Source organism: Cetorhinus maximus, chromosome 22, assembly GCF_964194155.1.
Source record: "Cetorhinus maximus chromosome 22, sCetMax3.hap1.1, whole genome shotgun sequence".
NCBI classification, from domain to species: Eukaryota; Metazoa; Chordata; class Chondrichthyes; order Lamniformes; family Cetorhinidae; genus Cetorhinus; species Cetorhinus maximus.
Window position 1 is genome coordinate 31,973,405 of NC_135900.1, and position 15,692 is coordinate 31,989,096.

General features: G+C 40.6%; 1 protein-coding gene across 2 annotated transcripts in view; it reads right to left on the minus strand.

Annotated features, from left to right (window-relative positions):
• Positions 1-15,692, minus strand: part of met (MET proto-oncogene, receptor tyrosine kinase) — a 148,564-nt gene that overhangs the window by 100,336 nt on the left and 32,536 nt on the right. For both annotated transcript variants that reach the window (XM_078568043.1, XM_078568044.1), the window contains exon 2: positions 10,254-11,477. In XM_078568043.1, coding sequence (XP_078424169.1) covers positions 10,254-11,474 — 1,221 coding nt within the window. In that variant the 5' untranslated portion in view covers positions 11,475-11,477. The remainder of the gene's footprint in view (positions 1-10,253; positions 11,478-15,692) is intronic.

A 15,692-nucleotide genomic window follows, 5' to 3' on the forward strand; every position in this document is an offset into this window, starting at 1 on the left:
GGGCAGGTGTTGCATCTTCTGCGTGGGCATGGGGAGGTGCCTTAGGTGGGGGTTGAGGAGTAGGGGGTGATGGAGGAGTGGACCAGGGTGTCCCGGAGGGAACGATCCCTATGGAATGCCGCCGGGGTGGGGTGAAGGGAAGATGTGTTTGGTGGTGGCATCATGCTGGAGTTGGCTACAGTACTGTTGTTTCTTTGGTATCAATCAATTTTGAATGGTCCCCAGGTATAGATAAACTTTTAACGTGGCAAATAGTATAATGAGTTTCACATACAAAAGAAAACACAGTATATTAATTTTGAGTTTAGTGAGGAATCCTTACTGGAATTGACCAGTCAATAATGAACTGTACTTAAAAATTCTGAAGAAGAGTCATATGGACTCGAAACGTTAACTCTGCCTTTCTCTCCACAGATGCTGTCAGACCTGCTGAGTTTTTCCAGCAATTTTTGTGCTTGTGTTTTGGTTCATACTTAAAAGTGTCTGGCCACTTGCTAAAAAACCTGAAGTACTGTACAGAAGCTTAAATGGCATTTGCATAAAGAAAACAGAAATCTTAGCATAGGCTAGAAATCATAATTAGCAACAATAGATTAAAAACAAATAAACATACACACTCAGAATCATATACTTCTTATGAACTGCAGCCTTTTTATAGTTTAAACTTCTCAGGGGACACTTGCTGTCTGCTGCATTTTACACCACACAATTCTGGAACAAAGTCTTTTTTATGAAACCTGTTGAACCACAGTCTCCTTCCTATCTTGCTGAACCACAGCATTGTCCACTGATATAATGAAACCAACAGATGAGGTTCTTGTTCAGTTTTGAGCAATTGTGTGGTGAGAATCATTGCTGCAGGCTAATAATGTTGCAAGCTAATAATGTCACTTGACAAGCTACAGCTTTACATGAGTAGCAATTTAAATAGATATCTTTATACAAAGTTTCAGGCAGTGTTGATTTCTGAGCAGCCACAGGCATGGCTACGGTGACACCATTTTAGCCACATGCACTAAAGTTAGCAGAAATGCCTTATACTCAATGTAGGTTAATGTATTTCACATACTCATTTAAATAAAAAACTTCCATCTCAATTCAGCGCCGCACATCTTAGTGCAACCTCCGGGGGAGAAAACTGCGCTGTGTCACTTCTAATGGTGCTACATAGACTATGTTGACTCCCGGGGGCAGGCAGCATCGCAAGCTGCTGTCTGCACAGCCCATATGGGTTTCACTGAGAAAACCCACTGGGGCCTTGAAGCTAGTGACCAGCAGGTCTGTTTGTACCTGAGGAATTGACATAGTTTGCATAGCGCCTCTTTTTGCATATGGGAACAGATTTCTCCCCACTAGGTTTTTGTCCAGTGATACTTTAACTGCATCATGGTGATTGCTGGGCAGCGCACCAGACATGCCTTTGTGCCCCATCCAGGAAATTGAATGTTGCGTACCCTTTCTAATTAATTGCCCTGTTGGAGCTGCTTGTTATCGGATTGGGTTTTTTCTGATGGCCTTATTACGGTCAGATTGACCACGGTGGCAGCTTCCCTCTCCAAAGCTGTTTGACATTTCCATGCTTGCGAAGTCTGGCATTTTCACCCATGTGACACATCATAATAGCAGATAGCCAGAAAGCGGGAACCAAAGAAGGAAAGCAAGGCCAACAATCAGAAACACTTGTACGTTCTGCTTTTTGTCATATCGGCAAAGAGCCATTGGTTCAGTTCTGGGCACTCCACCCCGATTTTTAAAGAGGCAGGCCAATTAACGGCAGTGAGCAGGCTCACCATCCAATCAGGGATGACAGCGAGCTTCAGAAGCTGGAGGGCCAATAGGAGGTTGTGTTTTATTTTCCATGCTGTTTGTATAAAACATTTGACGTAACATTTTACAGACTAATACTTGACATTTATTTAATAAGACATATAGAAACCACAATCAATTATAAGTCACTGGCACAAAAACTGGGTAGAAATAAAAGCAAAAATGTGCTGAATTACCTTTAAGCACTCTTTGAGTCAGTATCTGTCCATCCAATCAAATTTACCTCAGTTTGGAGATAATTCTGAACATGAAATAAATGATTCTGAGTTCAGTCAGCAGCACAGACTGCAAGCCTCTTCACGCCACTCATTCTACTGTGCATTTTATGCCAACATAGGTTTTTATGTTTTATGAGATACACCCCAATAACCAAATAATTGCAGTGGTGAATTTGTTGCCACATACATCATTAGCCGCTTTTCTTCTTCCCTTCTCCAACTGCTAATGTACCATTGGAATATTCAGGTGCTTTGTGGCATTAGTACCAAATGCATGGTTTGCTGTATGAAACACTCAGACTGATTCCTTCCTCTAAAATGATCTTTCAATATTGGCATATTATGAGATCAGGGAAACTGGAAGAATGGGTTTCCTGAATGTCCTGTAGTTTTTAAACTGTAGGGCTCCTTTAAAATTTTCTGCCCGGTTGCTGCCACAGGCAGCCTGATTAAGAGGCTGTTGGCCACCTTACTTCACAAGGCTGCAGTTAATAAGAGCAGGTGGGTCTAATGTTGGAGTGAGAGAGATCCTGTGCTGATTGCTGGGCATTGGTGGTCAGGGGAATAGATGGTGGTGGGGGAGAGGAAAGCAAGTGGATCATGTGGGGATGAGTGTTTACTGAGCAGTTTGTTGGCTAGAGAGGAAACATTCTTTCTCCTCCTAGTCCATAACAAAGGCACTTTGTTTTTCAGCCCTTCTTGGCTTCTTGCCAAATTTCTCGAGGCCTGGGAAACCTTGAAATGAGTTAAAAGTAGAATAACACTAAAAATGAAGGCAGACAGACTCATTATAATATTTAAATGACCCCAACCCTCTTTCCCTCAAGCAGATTAATTGTTCACCCTTTGTTCACCTCCATTAAACCCAGAAATGGGCAGAATTAGAATGGCATGGGTTCCTGTTTCTGATGATATCTTTGAATTTGTTAATTGATATCCATTTATAAGGTTTAAAGTTAAAAGCACCAAATGGCATTTTGGAGGTTGATATACCAGCCACCCGACATATATAAAATGGTTGTAACACATTGTATTAGCGTAAGACACAAAGGCAACCCTATCAATATTATAACATTCATACCATTTGGGCATTATTTGCTCTTCCATTCATATTGAATAAACTACAGCTTTATTTCACCAATTTTTGAAATTACTGCCTTCTGATTGGGTAAAAATTGAGGGCATTTGAATGATATTAACAAATAGAAACATAGAAATGGAGGAACATAAGGAGCCATACAGTCCCTTGAGTCTGTTCTATGATTCAATGAGACCATGGCTGATCTGTAACCAAACTCCATATACCTGCTTTTGTCTCATATCCCTTAATGCCTTTGCTTAACAAAAGTCGATCATGAAAGAAAGTCAATGGCCTTTTGGCTGCGCTGCCGAATCTACAGCAATGGGTCCCACCATGACATGGCCAGAAAATCCCGGCCTATGTCTCCTAGTCCATGACTCCCCAACCAGCAGAAATCCATCCTATCTGTTCCCCTTAACACCTTGCAAACTTTGAGCAAATTAGCCCTAACCTTCTAAATTCCAGGGAACACAACCGTAGTTTGGGTAATCTCTCCCCATAACTTAACCCTTGGAGTCCAGGTATCATTGTGGTGAATCTATGTTGCGCTCCCTGGAAGGTCAATATATCCTTCCTAAGGTGTGGTGTCTACCACTGCTCACAATACTCCAGGTGTGGTCTAACATGGGCTTTGTATAGCTGAAGCATGGCTTCTAACTCCTTGCATCTAGATATAAAAGCCAGCATTCCATTAGCCTTTTTGATTATTTTCTGTACCTGTTCATGACAGTTCAATGATTTATGTATCTGCAACCCCAAATCTCTTTGGACCTCCACTGTTTGTAGCCTTTCACCATTTAGAAAGTACTCTGTTTTATCCTTTTCAAACCCAAAATGGATGACCTCACATTTGCCTATATTGGAATCCATCTGCCATTTTTTTGCACATTCACATGATCTATCAATATCTCTTTGTCATTTTATGCTTCCATCTACATTGCTTACAATACCACTTTATCTTTATGTCATTGACGAACATGGATATGTGGTTTTCTGTCCCATCACCTAATAAATATGTTGAGTAGTTAAGGCCCCACCACATATCCTGTAGCACACCAAAAGTTATATCGTGCAAATTAGAATACCTGCCATTATCCCTACTCTCTGTCTCCTGTCACTCGGGCAATTTCCTAACCAGCTCAATACTTGCCTTCAATTCCATGAGCTTCAACTTTAGGTAACAGTCTCTTATGTTGCACTTTATCAAATGCCTTCTGGAAGTCCATGTAAATAACATTCACAGTCCACTACTTCAGCCACCTCTCTGAAAAATTCAATCAGCTTCGTCAGGCATGACTTGCCTTTCAAAGTCACACAAATGCACACAGACACACAACAGGGTATATCAGTTAAACACACACTTCCATGCTGCAGAGGCAATGGAGAGATCTCTACAAGTGGTGCAAGCTGAAACAGCGATGCATGAAAGCTAAAAAGGTCAGAGAAAGCAACAGCTAGTTGGTCAAACAGTGACAGGAACAAACTGAATAGTAAACATTAACAATCATTCTTAATGCACTGGGGCCAGATTGATAGCAAGCCAACTGAAGGTCTCTTCAATCATATCCCACCACTTTACAGATAGTGCATCTGTTAATTTTCAATAATAATGGAGCACTTATAATTATCTGTTTGCAAAACAAATGTTGTATTCAGAGCTGGTGTTTTGATTGCAGACAGATGGGAACAAATAACCTAATTGGTCTTATTTGCCTGTTAACCCAGAATCACACCAGTGTTACTGCAGCACCAGTCAACCATCTCCGAATGGGAATGGTAGCATAGTGGTTACATTACAGGCCTGATGATCCAGGGGTCTGGACTAATGCCCTGGAGATGTAGGCCTGTGGTTTCCTCTCGGGCTTGCAAGACACAAGTAAGGCCTTTTCCCGACTTCTGAAACCTGAGCCCACCCCCGAATCCCATTCCCACAATATTTTTGTCTCTGAGAGACATGAGCAGGGAGGGGTTGGATTTTGCGAGCTGTGATGCAGTGCGGGATGATTGCAAGTGTGGAGGCGGGGTGGTTAGAAGGCTCGTCTAGGTTCTCCAGGACAGCAGCCCAGCTCCCAGCCTGCCCCCTGAATCTCATGAACCTCACCTTTCTCATCCCCCCACTCACCACCATGCCCTGTCCATGCCCTCTAAAAACCTCATGCCCACTCATATCCCTTATGCCCCCTCATATCCCCTTGCAAACCTATGCCCTTCCATGCCCCTCATAGACCCATGGCTCCTCCATTCCCTTCATATCCCCATGCCATCCCATTGTCAGCTCATATCCCCCATGCACTGTCCATAGTCACTCACCCAGTATTCACTATATATAGGCTCAGGAGCCGGGCAATAATTGCAGTGGGAATTTTTGCAAATGAAAAAAATTAAACCTGTAACAATCTAATAAACTCTCATTCAAATATCTGACATTGATACAGAAAAGAAAAAAAATTGTACTCCTATAGAAAAAAGTTAAATGACCTTAAGTGACCATTAAGTTATGTAAACAAACAAAGTTATTCAGAAACCATACCAAAGGCAGATATTGTTATTATAACCTCTTAAAACTGTCAATCACTCCCCTAACCAATTGTGTCAACAGACCATCTGCTAAGGTCTGCGCTCACAGCTTTTGAAACTCAGCCAATCATTCATAATGGCTACAGCTATTAAAACATTAACTTGCAGCTCCAGGCCCTGAAACTGAAAGGCAGATGGTGTTCCATTTCAGTGCAAATTGCCTGTCAGATTAATTTTTTTTAACTCACAGTCCAAAATATAACAGGAAAGTTTCCCAGCACATTTTTCTACAGTTTTGAATGCAAGGTGGCACTTTCTCCAATGGGAAAAGTACTCTAATGCATCTCAGTTGGTCAATGTAATGGTCAACTTACCTTTACAGGACAGAGCCCTATGGTCAATCACTGCATTTAAACATCAACATTACAACATCTAATAGTGACACTTGAAGTTGTTAAAACATTTAACACTTAGCTGTCAGAGTGTTCCTGACTTCTCAGCTGGCTTCCTCTGCTGGTCACGAACTCTCAAACCTAGCAGGGCTTTTTTAGGGCTTCCAAAATTCACACTAGCACATAAAAATAGTGGGGGGAAAGTAAATTCAAATTTCTTACAGTCCTCACAATGGTGACCCCAGCCTCAGAAGAGGTTCATGTTGGATTTGAACTCAAGGCCTTCCCAAACCGCGAAAAGGCCACACAAAACTAGGTTCTGAAGGCACTTCAAATTAGAATTTGCAGACAAATCCTAAAGTTTTTACTTCTTTGACCCCATTCCTGCCTCCACCAGGAGACCTAAATCTGCTCCGTCAATTCAAATCCCACCACAGCAACTAAGGAATTTATATACAGCGCATTAAATAAATCTGGAAATAAAAAGCTAGTATCAGCAACGGTGACCATGTAACAACAGGATTCTTGTAAAAATTCACCTGGTTCACTAATGTTCTTTAGGGAAGGCAATCTGCCATCCTTACCCAGTGGCCTCTATTAGACCCACAGCAATGTGGTTGACTCTTAAATGCCCTCTGAAAAAGCAAACCACTCTGCTGTTCAGAAGGTGGCTCACCACTACCTTCTCAAGGCCAATTAGAGATGGGCAACAAATGTTGGCTTTACGAGCGACTCCCGGGATGGATATAAAAAAGATACAGTCCAGCTTTAGTGTACTAAGACTAAACGCAGCATGCCACCACTAATGCTTAAACAAAATCTTACAATGGAGTTCTAAAAAAGAAAGTTAAAAATACATCATCTTAAATCACTGGAGTTTTTTAGATGTAAAATTAATATTAAAAATGCTCCCTGTTAAGAACATCAGTTTTTCCTTACACAATACATGTGGATTTTGCTTCATTTGGACCATCATAGTCGAGACAAATCAATACCAACCATTACCAGACACTAATCTGAGCTCATAAGGGACACGGTCTATCACAATGTAAGTGCCATTACAGGCAGAAATCAATTTGCTATGTCAATTTGCGTAATTAAACAAAGAGATATGGATATACTCACAGACTTAATGAATTCAATGTCCACATTATGTTTCTTCAAAAAATTTAAAGGATTTTAATCAATACTTTAAAAAAAATGCTAGTGCTTACATTCTGTATAAAATACTCATGCTCTGTCTAAGTTTCAGTAAGAAATAAAACTTGGACAAGTTTATTCTACAAAAGATGGAATACGAGATAACATTTATCCATATCCGTTTAAATAAATCAGGAAATAGAGCCAAGTTTTCCAAGAAATTACAGCTATTTAAAGTAAAATCAATTGTCTGCTGAGAGCAGTATTACAATCAAACAATTTTTTTGGATCAATGATATTATATGCAAAATAAGGTGGCTCTGCCATACAGTTTAAGATTTCTTTAAATGTTTATGGAAACTGCCATGTTAAACTTTTCATGGACTGCTAACAACAGACAATCCTTTGAACACTGCCAGTTAAAGAAATGCAGATCTGTGTGGAATTCAGAGGAAAGACTCAAACCTGAATCTGTACTGACATCAGTTGATAAATGCATGCAATTCTAACAAAACTCATAAATAGAACCTCCAAAGTGGTGCAGCAGAATGCAGTAAGCTTGTTTTCACAATGAATGGATTGTACTTACTCACTCACCAGGACTAGCCACACTCCCACTGCTGAATGCACTTGTCTCACCCTTGTTGGTATCATTGGAAAGCTTTCTCTTTCAAAATATGCATGTGCCCACAAAGACTATACAAGGCAATTTTTCAGTAAATGTCTGTGCAATACTTAGAAGTAGAATAGGGGGGAAAAGGCTGGTACAAAATGCTCAGTAATTTGGGTATAAATTTAGACTTTGGTATAAATCAGTTTAAAAATTGTTTGCCAAAATTGTCACCCATCTATGGATGCCTAAACCAGACTACAAGTATATTTAGATCACCCTGTCCTTTTAAAATTTCTGCAATATGTTGTAGTATTGTCAGGAAAACATCAGTAGCACTAATGGATTATGTTTATTGATATTTTAGTAAAACTGCCGATATAGTTTCACATAGAAGACTGGTGCACAACACTGCAAGGCACAGCATAGGTGCAGTGCTGCTGAAATGTTGGATCAATAATAAGCTGAAGAAAAGAAACCAAAAGGGTAGTTGTACATGGAGGTGGAAGACATAGAAAGAGGTAATTAGTCAGATGCCTCAGGGATCAATGCAGAGGCTGCTGCTGTTTACAAATGTACAGAAATGACATGGTATTTGGATGAAAGCAAAACTCTCCAAGTTTTCAGACGGCTCCAAAATGGAAGGGAACTGAATACAGTCAGGAATTGGCTGATCAAATGCAAAGGGACCTGGCTAGATTGAGAAGCTAGGCTGATATGTGCCAGATAGCAAGGAAAGAAAAGGACTTGCAGCAATAGAGCCCTTTTCATGACCTCAAGACGCCCCAAAGCACTTTACAGCCAAAGAGATACTTTTTAAAAGTAGTCACTGTGGCAATGTAGGGAAATGTGGCAGCCAATTTGCAGAGAGCCATATGCCACAAAGAGGCAATGTTCAGATAATTTTCTTTTTCTGGTGACAGTTGCAAATTAAGTAATCGGTGAGGACATTGGGAGAACTCCCCGGCTCTTCTCTGATTAGTGCAATTGGATTTTTTACATCCACCTGAGAGGGCAGGGGTCTTGGTTTAATGTCTTATGTGAAAGGCGCTATCACTGAGAGTAAAGAAAGTGGGAGCTATGTTTCAGCATCGCACTGAAGTGTCACCCTGGATTATATACCCAAATCACTGGAATGGGACTTGAATCCATGGCCTTCTGACTCGAGAGACAAGCAAACTATTACTGAGCCAAGGCTTACACCCAATTACTGTGGAAAGTGCAGTCATGAGATTTGTAAAGGATAATAAGAAATGGTAACACATGTGAAATTGAATTATTATACAGGACACAACACTGGAGAAGGATTTGAGGGTTATTGGTGGATAGATAATTGAAGCCATCAGCACTCTGTGCACCAGCCGTAACAAGAGCAAATGTGATCATAGGTTATAATAGCCAAGAGAATAGAGCTCAAATCTCAAGAAGAAATTCTGAGCTTGCACAGAGTAGCTTGCACAGGTCTGCAGCCTATAATTATGGCTTCATTATTATGTGAGAGACATCCATGGGCATTGCACAAGATGGAGCAACGGGCAACTAAATTAATAACTGGGGTTAGGCCCCTAGATTAGAAGGTGAAGCTACAGAAGGTGGGATTATTTTTACAGAGGAGAATGCTAAGGGGTGATCTTATTTAAGTATTCAAGACACTAAGCTGAGTAGCTAAGATAAATGTTCATGTTTTTAACATAGTCACAAGCTCTGCAATAAGAGGATATAGCCTCAAGCTTAGAAGAGGAGAATGTGAAAAAACAGCTCAGATTATAACAGAGGGGAGTAAATACATGGGAAAGATTGTTTGGGAGATATTTGTGTGTGGGGCGTTGATTTTAATGAAAAGAATTGGGAAATACTTGGCCAAAATATTGATAAGGTATGAAATATGATATTTCCTAGGAACTACGACTAACCTGCTGGTCTTCTGTGGTCTTATACATTCTTATACTCCCACATTTTTACATAAGCAAAGTGATCCATGGCAAGGAACTGTGATTTTTTTCTCTCTATAGTGTTTTATCCCTTGCCACATGTTTCTCTATCAATCTAGTGGAAGTGTTAATCAGTTTAAAATAGACCAGTTAAGAAGGCTTTTAAATAGAAGAGAAAGGAAATTGATACAAGTGTCTTAAGCATTCGCACAATAACATCACTGAGAGTCTTTCATAGCCTGTGATCTCTCTTATTCTCATTCATTATTAGAGAAAAAAATATAACTCATCTGTTGCTGTGATCAAATCGATTCCTGAAATCCATCTGGCGAAATGCATAGCAAAAGCAACCCACAGGAAAGAGCAACACCAATATGCTAAAATTATGAAAGTCAGTGACAATGATCATCTTTTCTTGCATTTAAATTTTTAATGTCTTCTTAATAATAAACATCATGAAAACATACCTTTTCATGCGTCATAACTAAAGTTTGCATCTGCAATATTATCATTTAAATATCTGTTTAACTAACTCACCTTATTCACACAGTATCTATCAGCAGCGTCATAAAAGTGGTGAAGACCCTTTGAGAGACCTTTTTTGCAACAATCATCAATGAAATCTTCAAAGAACTGATTGATGGATTTTACAGAAAATGCACAGACAGCTGATCTATTGGCAGGTTCGGCAGACTCTGGTTTACTTTGTGCAAATACTGCAAAAAGGACATCCTCTTCCGCAGAAACACCCAACTGTCCAGCAAAATCTGCACCTGGTTTAGTTGCATACGCTGCCTGCATGATATTGAAGATTTCGATATTTGCGGATCTCTTCTTCCGTCTTTCACTGATAATACACTCGAGTGGCATTTCTACATAAGAATGTAAATAAGAATCAGACTTGCTTAATCGAATAATTTTGGTGTGAGATGCCTGCGAGCCCAGAGATTCATGTTGCACAGTTAAAAAATAAACATAGCTCCCACTTTCAAAAGCATAAAGATACTTAATAGGATAGGCATCCCTGTATTGTGGAATAACATCCATGTAGGAATGATCTGAGAGGAATTGAAAACCATCTTCAGATTCTTTTAATCTCTTTATAGATATTGAGTGCAATTGGAATGCCAAAGGAGCAGAGCTCAGAGTTGCTACTGTATACACATTCACAAATCCACCTTGCTTCATCATCAACACTTTTGTACCTAGAGGACTAGCAATGCAATCTGGGCACCTGTTGGGTTTGTTGTTATGGAGTGAATACATACACTGAACATCGCTTGAAATATCAGCAGGATCATCATGCTGGAGATTGTGGAGAAAACACACACCATTCCTTGTGCTGCCACAGTTAATGAGCTGATCTCCATAAAACGTTTCTACAAGTAAGACCATGTTTGTGTTGTTTTTCCATATAGTTGCGGAGCTGTTTTCACTTTCCTCACAGTTGTCACACGGCGAACAGCTCAGGGATTCCAATACAGGGCCAGTTTTGAATTCAGAGAGCTTTTCTAGGTCACTATTCACAACATATATCTTATTTATTGCTCCTACATATATATGTTGATTATGTAGGACTATGTTCTGTATCAATGTTTTTGCTTCGAAGCTGGAAAAGTTGTATTGCACATTCCAGTCCAGGTATGCATGCTTTTTTGTGGGCTCACACTCTCCATTGCTCAGCTGCACCATCAAACTCCCAAAGAGCATCAAAAGGCAAGAAATTCTTGATGGATGGCTCATTGTAGAAAGTATCATCAGCTGCAAGATAAAAATGTAGTTTAATAAATCATAGATTACAACCAATGGCAAGACTAATTACAATTTGTAATCTGTTTAATTAACACTTCCTAAGAACACATAAAACTATCAGAACAAAACTAAAAACAGCAGTGCCCTGATGGCTGAACTGGTTAAGATTAGTCAATCCAAACATAACAACAACATCACTGGTCTGAGCCAAGTTAGCTGATCTCAGTCACGGTGGTGGTAGAGTTCACCTCAAAATGCATGGATGGAGAAAGAGGAATAAACAACCAATGGCTATGTATGGGTTCCTACTGGAAGTGGAAAGAGGAGGTGGTTAGGTCTGAAGGCTCAGGTCTAATGCCTGTCACGCTGCCCACCATCATTTAATCTATTGACATTCACCACATGGGAAAGGTATCAAAGGTAACCAACACCATGGAATCAAACTCTAGTAAGGGTCAATACCTTTAGATTAGAGGTGGTAAAATTTGTTAACGAATTTGGAAAAAATAAATACTTTTTAAAAAGTATTATTTCAATTTTCTCCCCTTTCATTTGGAAGACATCGCTTCCTGGGATATGATTCTGGAGGCGTGAGCAGCCCTGCAGCAACCTACCCAGGCAGCCATACCTCAGGCTGCCACACCTGCCATACCTCAGGCTGCATTCCCAGATAGCTGGAAGTTGGAAAGTTGGAAGATTGTAAATTAAGACAGCAAAACAGCAGAGTGTTACGCTATTCATATTTAACAAGCACATTGCACACTTTCCAGCAGGAATTACTAGTAATCAAGGGCAGGAAACCAAGGAGGTTTCTCCTTTTAAGAACCAAGATCATTAAGGCTAATGATTATGCTCCAATTGCTCCAGCAGAGATCAGGTAACACTGCATAGACACAGAATGAGAGCTGTATGACTAAGACCCGTTCAGGGTGGTGCATTCCCCCACTATGCCATCAGGGAGGCAGTAATCTTTGTTCTTTCTGCAGACAAAGCTCTTGCTCTCCTTGATATCAGAACAGTAGCATAACAGATTCTATTGTAAAACAGATCTAGTTGTTTCTCTTGGAGAAGGCAATCTAATAAAGACTCCGTGCTGGAATGGAACTCTTGTGCAGTGTCAAAGTGGTTTAGGAATGCCCACAGGCTCCCTTGTACTTTCTGGATGTATTTTAAATTCACAAGCAGTTAGACATAGACACAGTTGTGTGCATTCTCCAAACAATTAGGAGCTATTTTCCTCCATGGGCACCCAACAAGTGCAGTATATCTGCGTTCCACTATGGCTGACAGAAGACAACACCCCATGATTTTCCAGTATTGGGACATGGGGAGCAGCAGCCAAGTCAAAGTGAGGCAGAAGATCAGAAACCTCGCCCTCCTGCCTTCAATGTGCTTTAAAAAACTTTATACAGGATCATTCTCACTTCATAGATACTATGGCTATATTCTGAAAGCTGTAACAGCTATGTGTTACTCAAAAGATTAATGCAAAGCATTGCATACATTGATAATGCCACATTTTAACTACATGTGGTTCATTCCTGGAGATTTGTGTAAAGGGACATCAAACAATTTCATTTTAGTCCAATCCTTTTTGTGTGGTTTGGATTACACAACACTCATTTTTCTGCTATTCGTCCATTGTCATTTTGCTGTTGTCATCAACAGAACAAAAACTACATATTTCTTCTACTAGGATCCACTGTTTGAATGGATGATGTGGTTTATTATTATCCTGCACCTATCAAAGATATGCTTTCACTAGTCTTAGTAATTTCCCCAAGGAGCCGATCAGTGGTTTTGTGGATTTTATTTATAATACCACTGCAAACGCAGACTACTGATTCACAGAAGGCAATTGTGCTTGCTCTTCAAAATTATATTTGTGTCCACTGATCTGGTATACGGCTGCACAACAAATCAACTAATTTCGTTAAGTGTTACAACAGAATGGGATAACAGCCATTTAGAAAACTGCTACCCACATATATAATTTGACTAACAGCTTTTACTTTGGTTATTGATGAAAACAACCTGTGTGGTTGATCCCAATTAGAACTTGTAAAGATCTTTATGACAATTTACTATGACAGGATGCTCCTGAAAGCTTATGGCCTTTCTATAGGTCAGGATGTAGACGCTGCTACAGAAACTAAATTGGCAACTTTTTAATGCTAGGCAAAAACAAATGCTGCAGAGTGCAAGTTGGCATGCACTAAATCAATCTGCTGTACAATTTTAGGATTAATATGTTGTTATTGATATAGGTGGGCCTACAACCCAAAATCAGCAAGAAAGCCCTGAAAAACTAATTGTGTGAACATAAGGAAGGGAAGTAATTCTATTCTGTTGGTCTCCTTCAATCATCTGCAAAGAAAAAAAGATAGTTTTACTTTATTACGAATAAACAAGACAGACAATTATAACAATGGCCTGCAATTTCAATTTATCAATACATTTGGATTCCAATAATGGTAGATTACTTCATGTAAAATTAAAAGTTGGGGAGATGGAGGTTTTCAGCAAACAAAACTTGGGGCAGAATTTTTGGGTCAGCAAGCGGGGGCGGGGCCTGTCACATGAGGGGACATGTCTGAATAATTTTTTCTATTTTTTTTGGAAACTTTAATAATGAAAATAATCTCCCTGAGGCAGCTCCGTGCCTCAGGGAGATTTCTGCGTTCTTTTGTGCGCAAGAGCGCAGGCCCCGACTCTCCCTCCCCCCTGCCGCCCGCACAGGGAGCGCTCAGCGCTTCCGGGTGCGCGTCATGCTGAGCGGGCCTTAATTGGCCCACCCGTGCCCGCTCCCGCCCAGCCCACACGACGGGGAGAAAATTCTCCCCATTAAGAACCTGAGTTGTTACAGTTTTGGCCCAGTGGCAATAAAACCAACAGTTCAATTTTTCAGGTTTATGAGCCACACTTTGATCTAAGGCTGCGTTTGCTGCCAATGTGGTGCACGCACAGTTGTACTGTTTTACTCTGTGACGTCATTTTGAGCAATGGAGGTCAGAATCAAAACTACAAAGTAGTTAAACTGACTGACCAAAATAAAAAAAATGCACGTAGCTTAACGGAAATAAGTTTCCAAAAAATAAAACTCAACACAGCAAGTTAAAGGTGAGCCAGAAACTAGGCGTGTGTACCGCTTTCCCTCGATCTCCAACTTAGTTCAAGGCACCAGGGTTGTCACAGCAGTTATATACACAGTCCGCGTCATTCAAGATATTTTTTTAAACTCTTTGTTTATGTAATTAGGAAGGGAAAACAAAGTTTATCTAATTATTTTAATATTCCCCTCCCCTCTATCACAGAAGTTTTCTTTTAAGCTGGGTTTTGCTTGCACTGTGTCTCCCGCCAATGGCATCATTCGCTTTCTGCGCATGTGCAGATGGGTTTTGCTTGGCCATCTTATGTTGTCAGGAAACACAGTGTTAATATAATCAGAGGCACCCGTTATCTTTGACTCTGTCATGTAGCTGTGCACCTAAAGCCACTAAAGAGTAACTCAGCAGAAAGAATGACAATTTGCAACGTAAAACTCTGCACGCTGTGGGATTGAAGCACATCGACCAGAAAAGCATCTGCTGTAATTAAGAATCTGCACTGACTTAGGTCAAGGAGGCATATGAATGCAAGAATTGGCCTCAGTGCCCATCAACTACTGAGGGATGGAAGAAAGATTTTCACATTGCAATCCTTGCTCTCCCATGAGCAAATGCTCACTGGTAATTGTATGAATATTTCGAAGAATGATGAATAATACAATAAATTTTCTAAAACTTGGACGTATCTTATTAAAAGTAATGGGGTGAATTTCATGGGAGGGGTGACGCATATTGCTCACCACCACCCCCCAGTAGAAAAGTGGGTCACAAACTGACTGACTTATAAAAGGCCACCCTGCGGTAATGTTACACTGCCAGCAACGTTAACAAGCTGAGAGTGGAACTTCCGTCCCTTAGCGGAAAGAAGTCTCGACCAATCTATTTGGCTGGCAGTCCCAGAAATGTCTTAAGAATTAGTGGGCACTGCTGGGGCTGCAAGTAGTCCCACGAAGAAGGCAGCATGGATACAGGAGTGAGCTGAGTCCAGACTTTTTGGGTGGGGAGGGATTGGGCACCCTAGGAAGAGGTGGGAGGGGGTGCCCAATGGGCACAGGGCAGCCCTTGAAGAAGGAAACCGCCCCCCGCCCCACCAACCCAACCCAACTCTTCCTTCCTG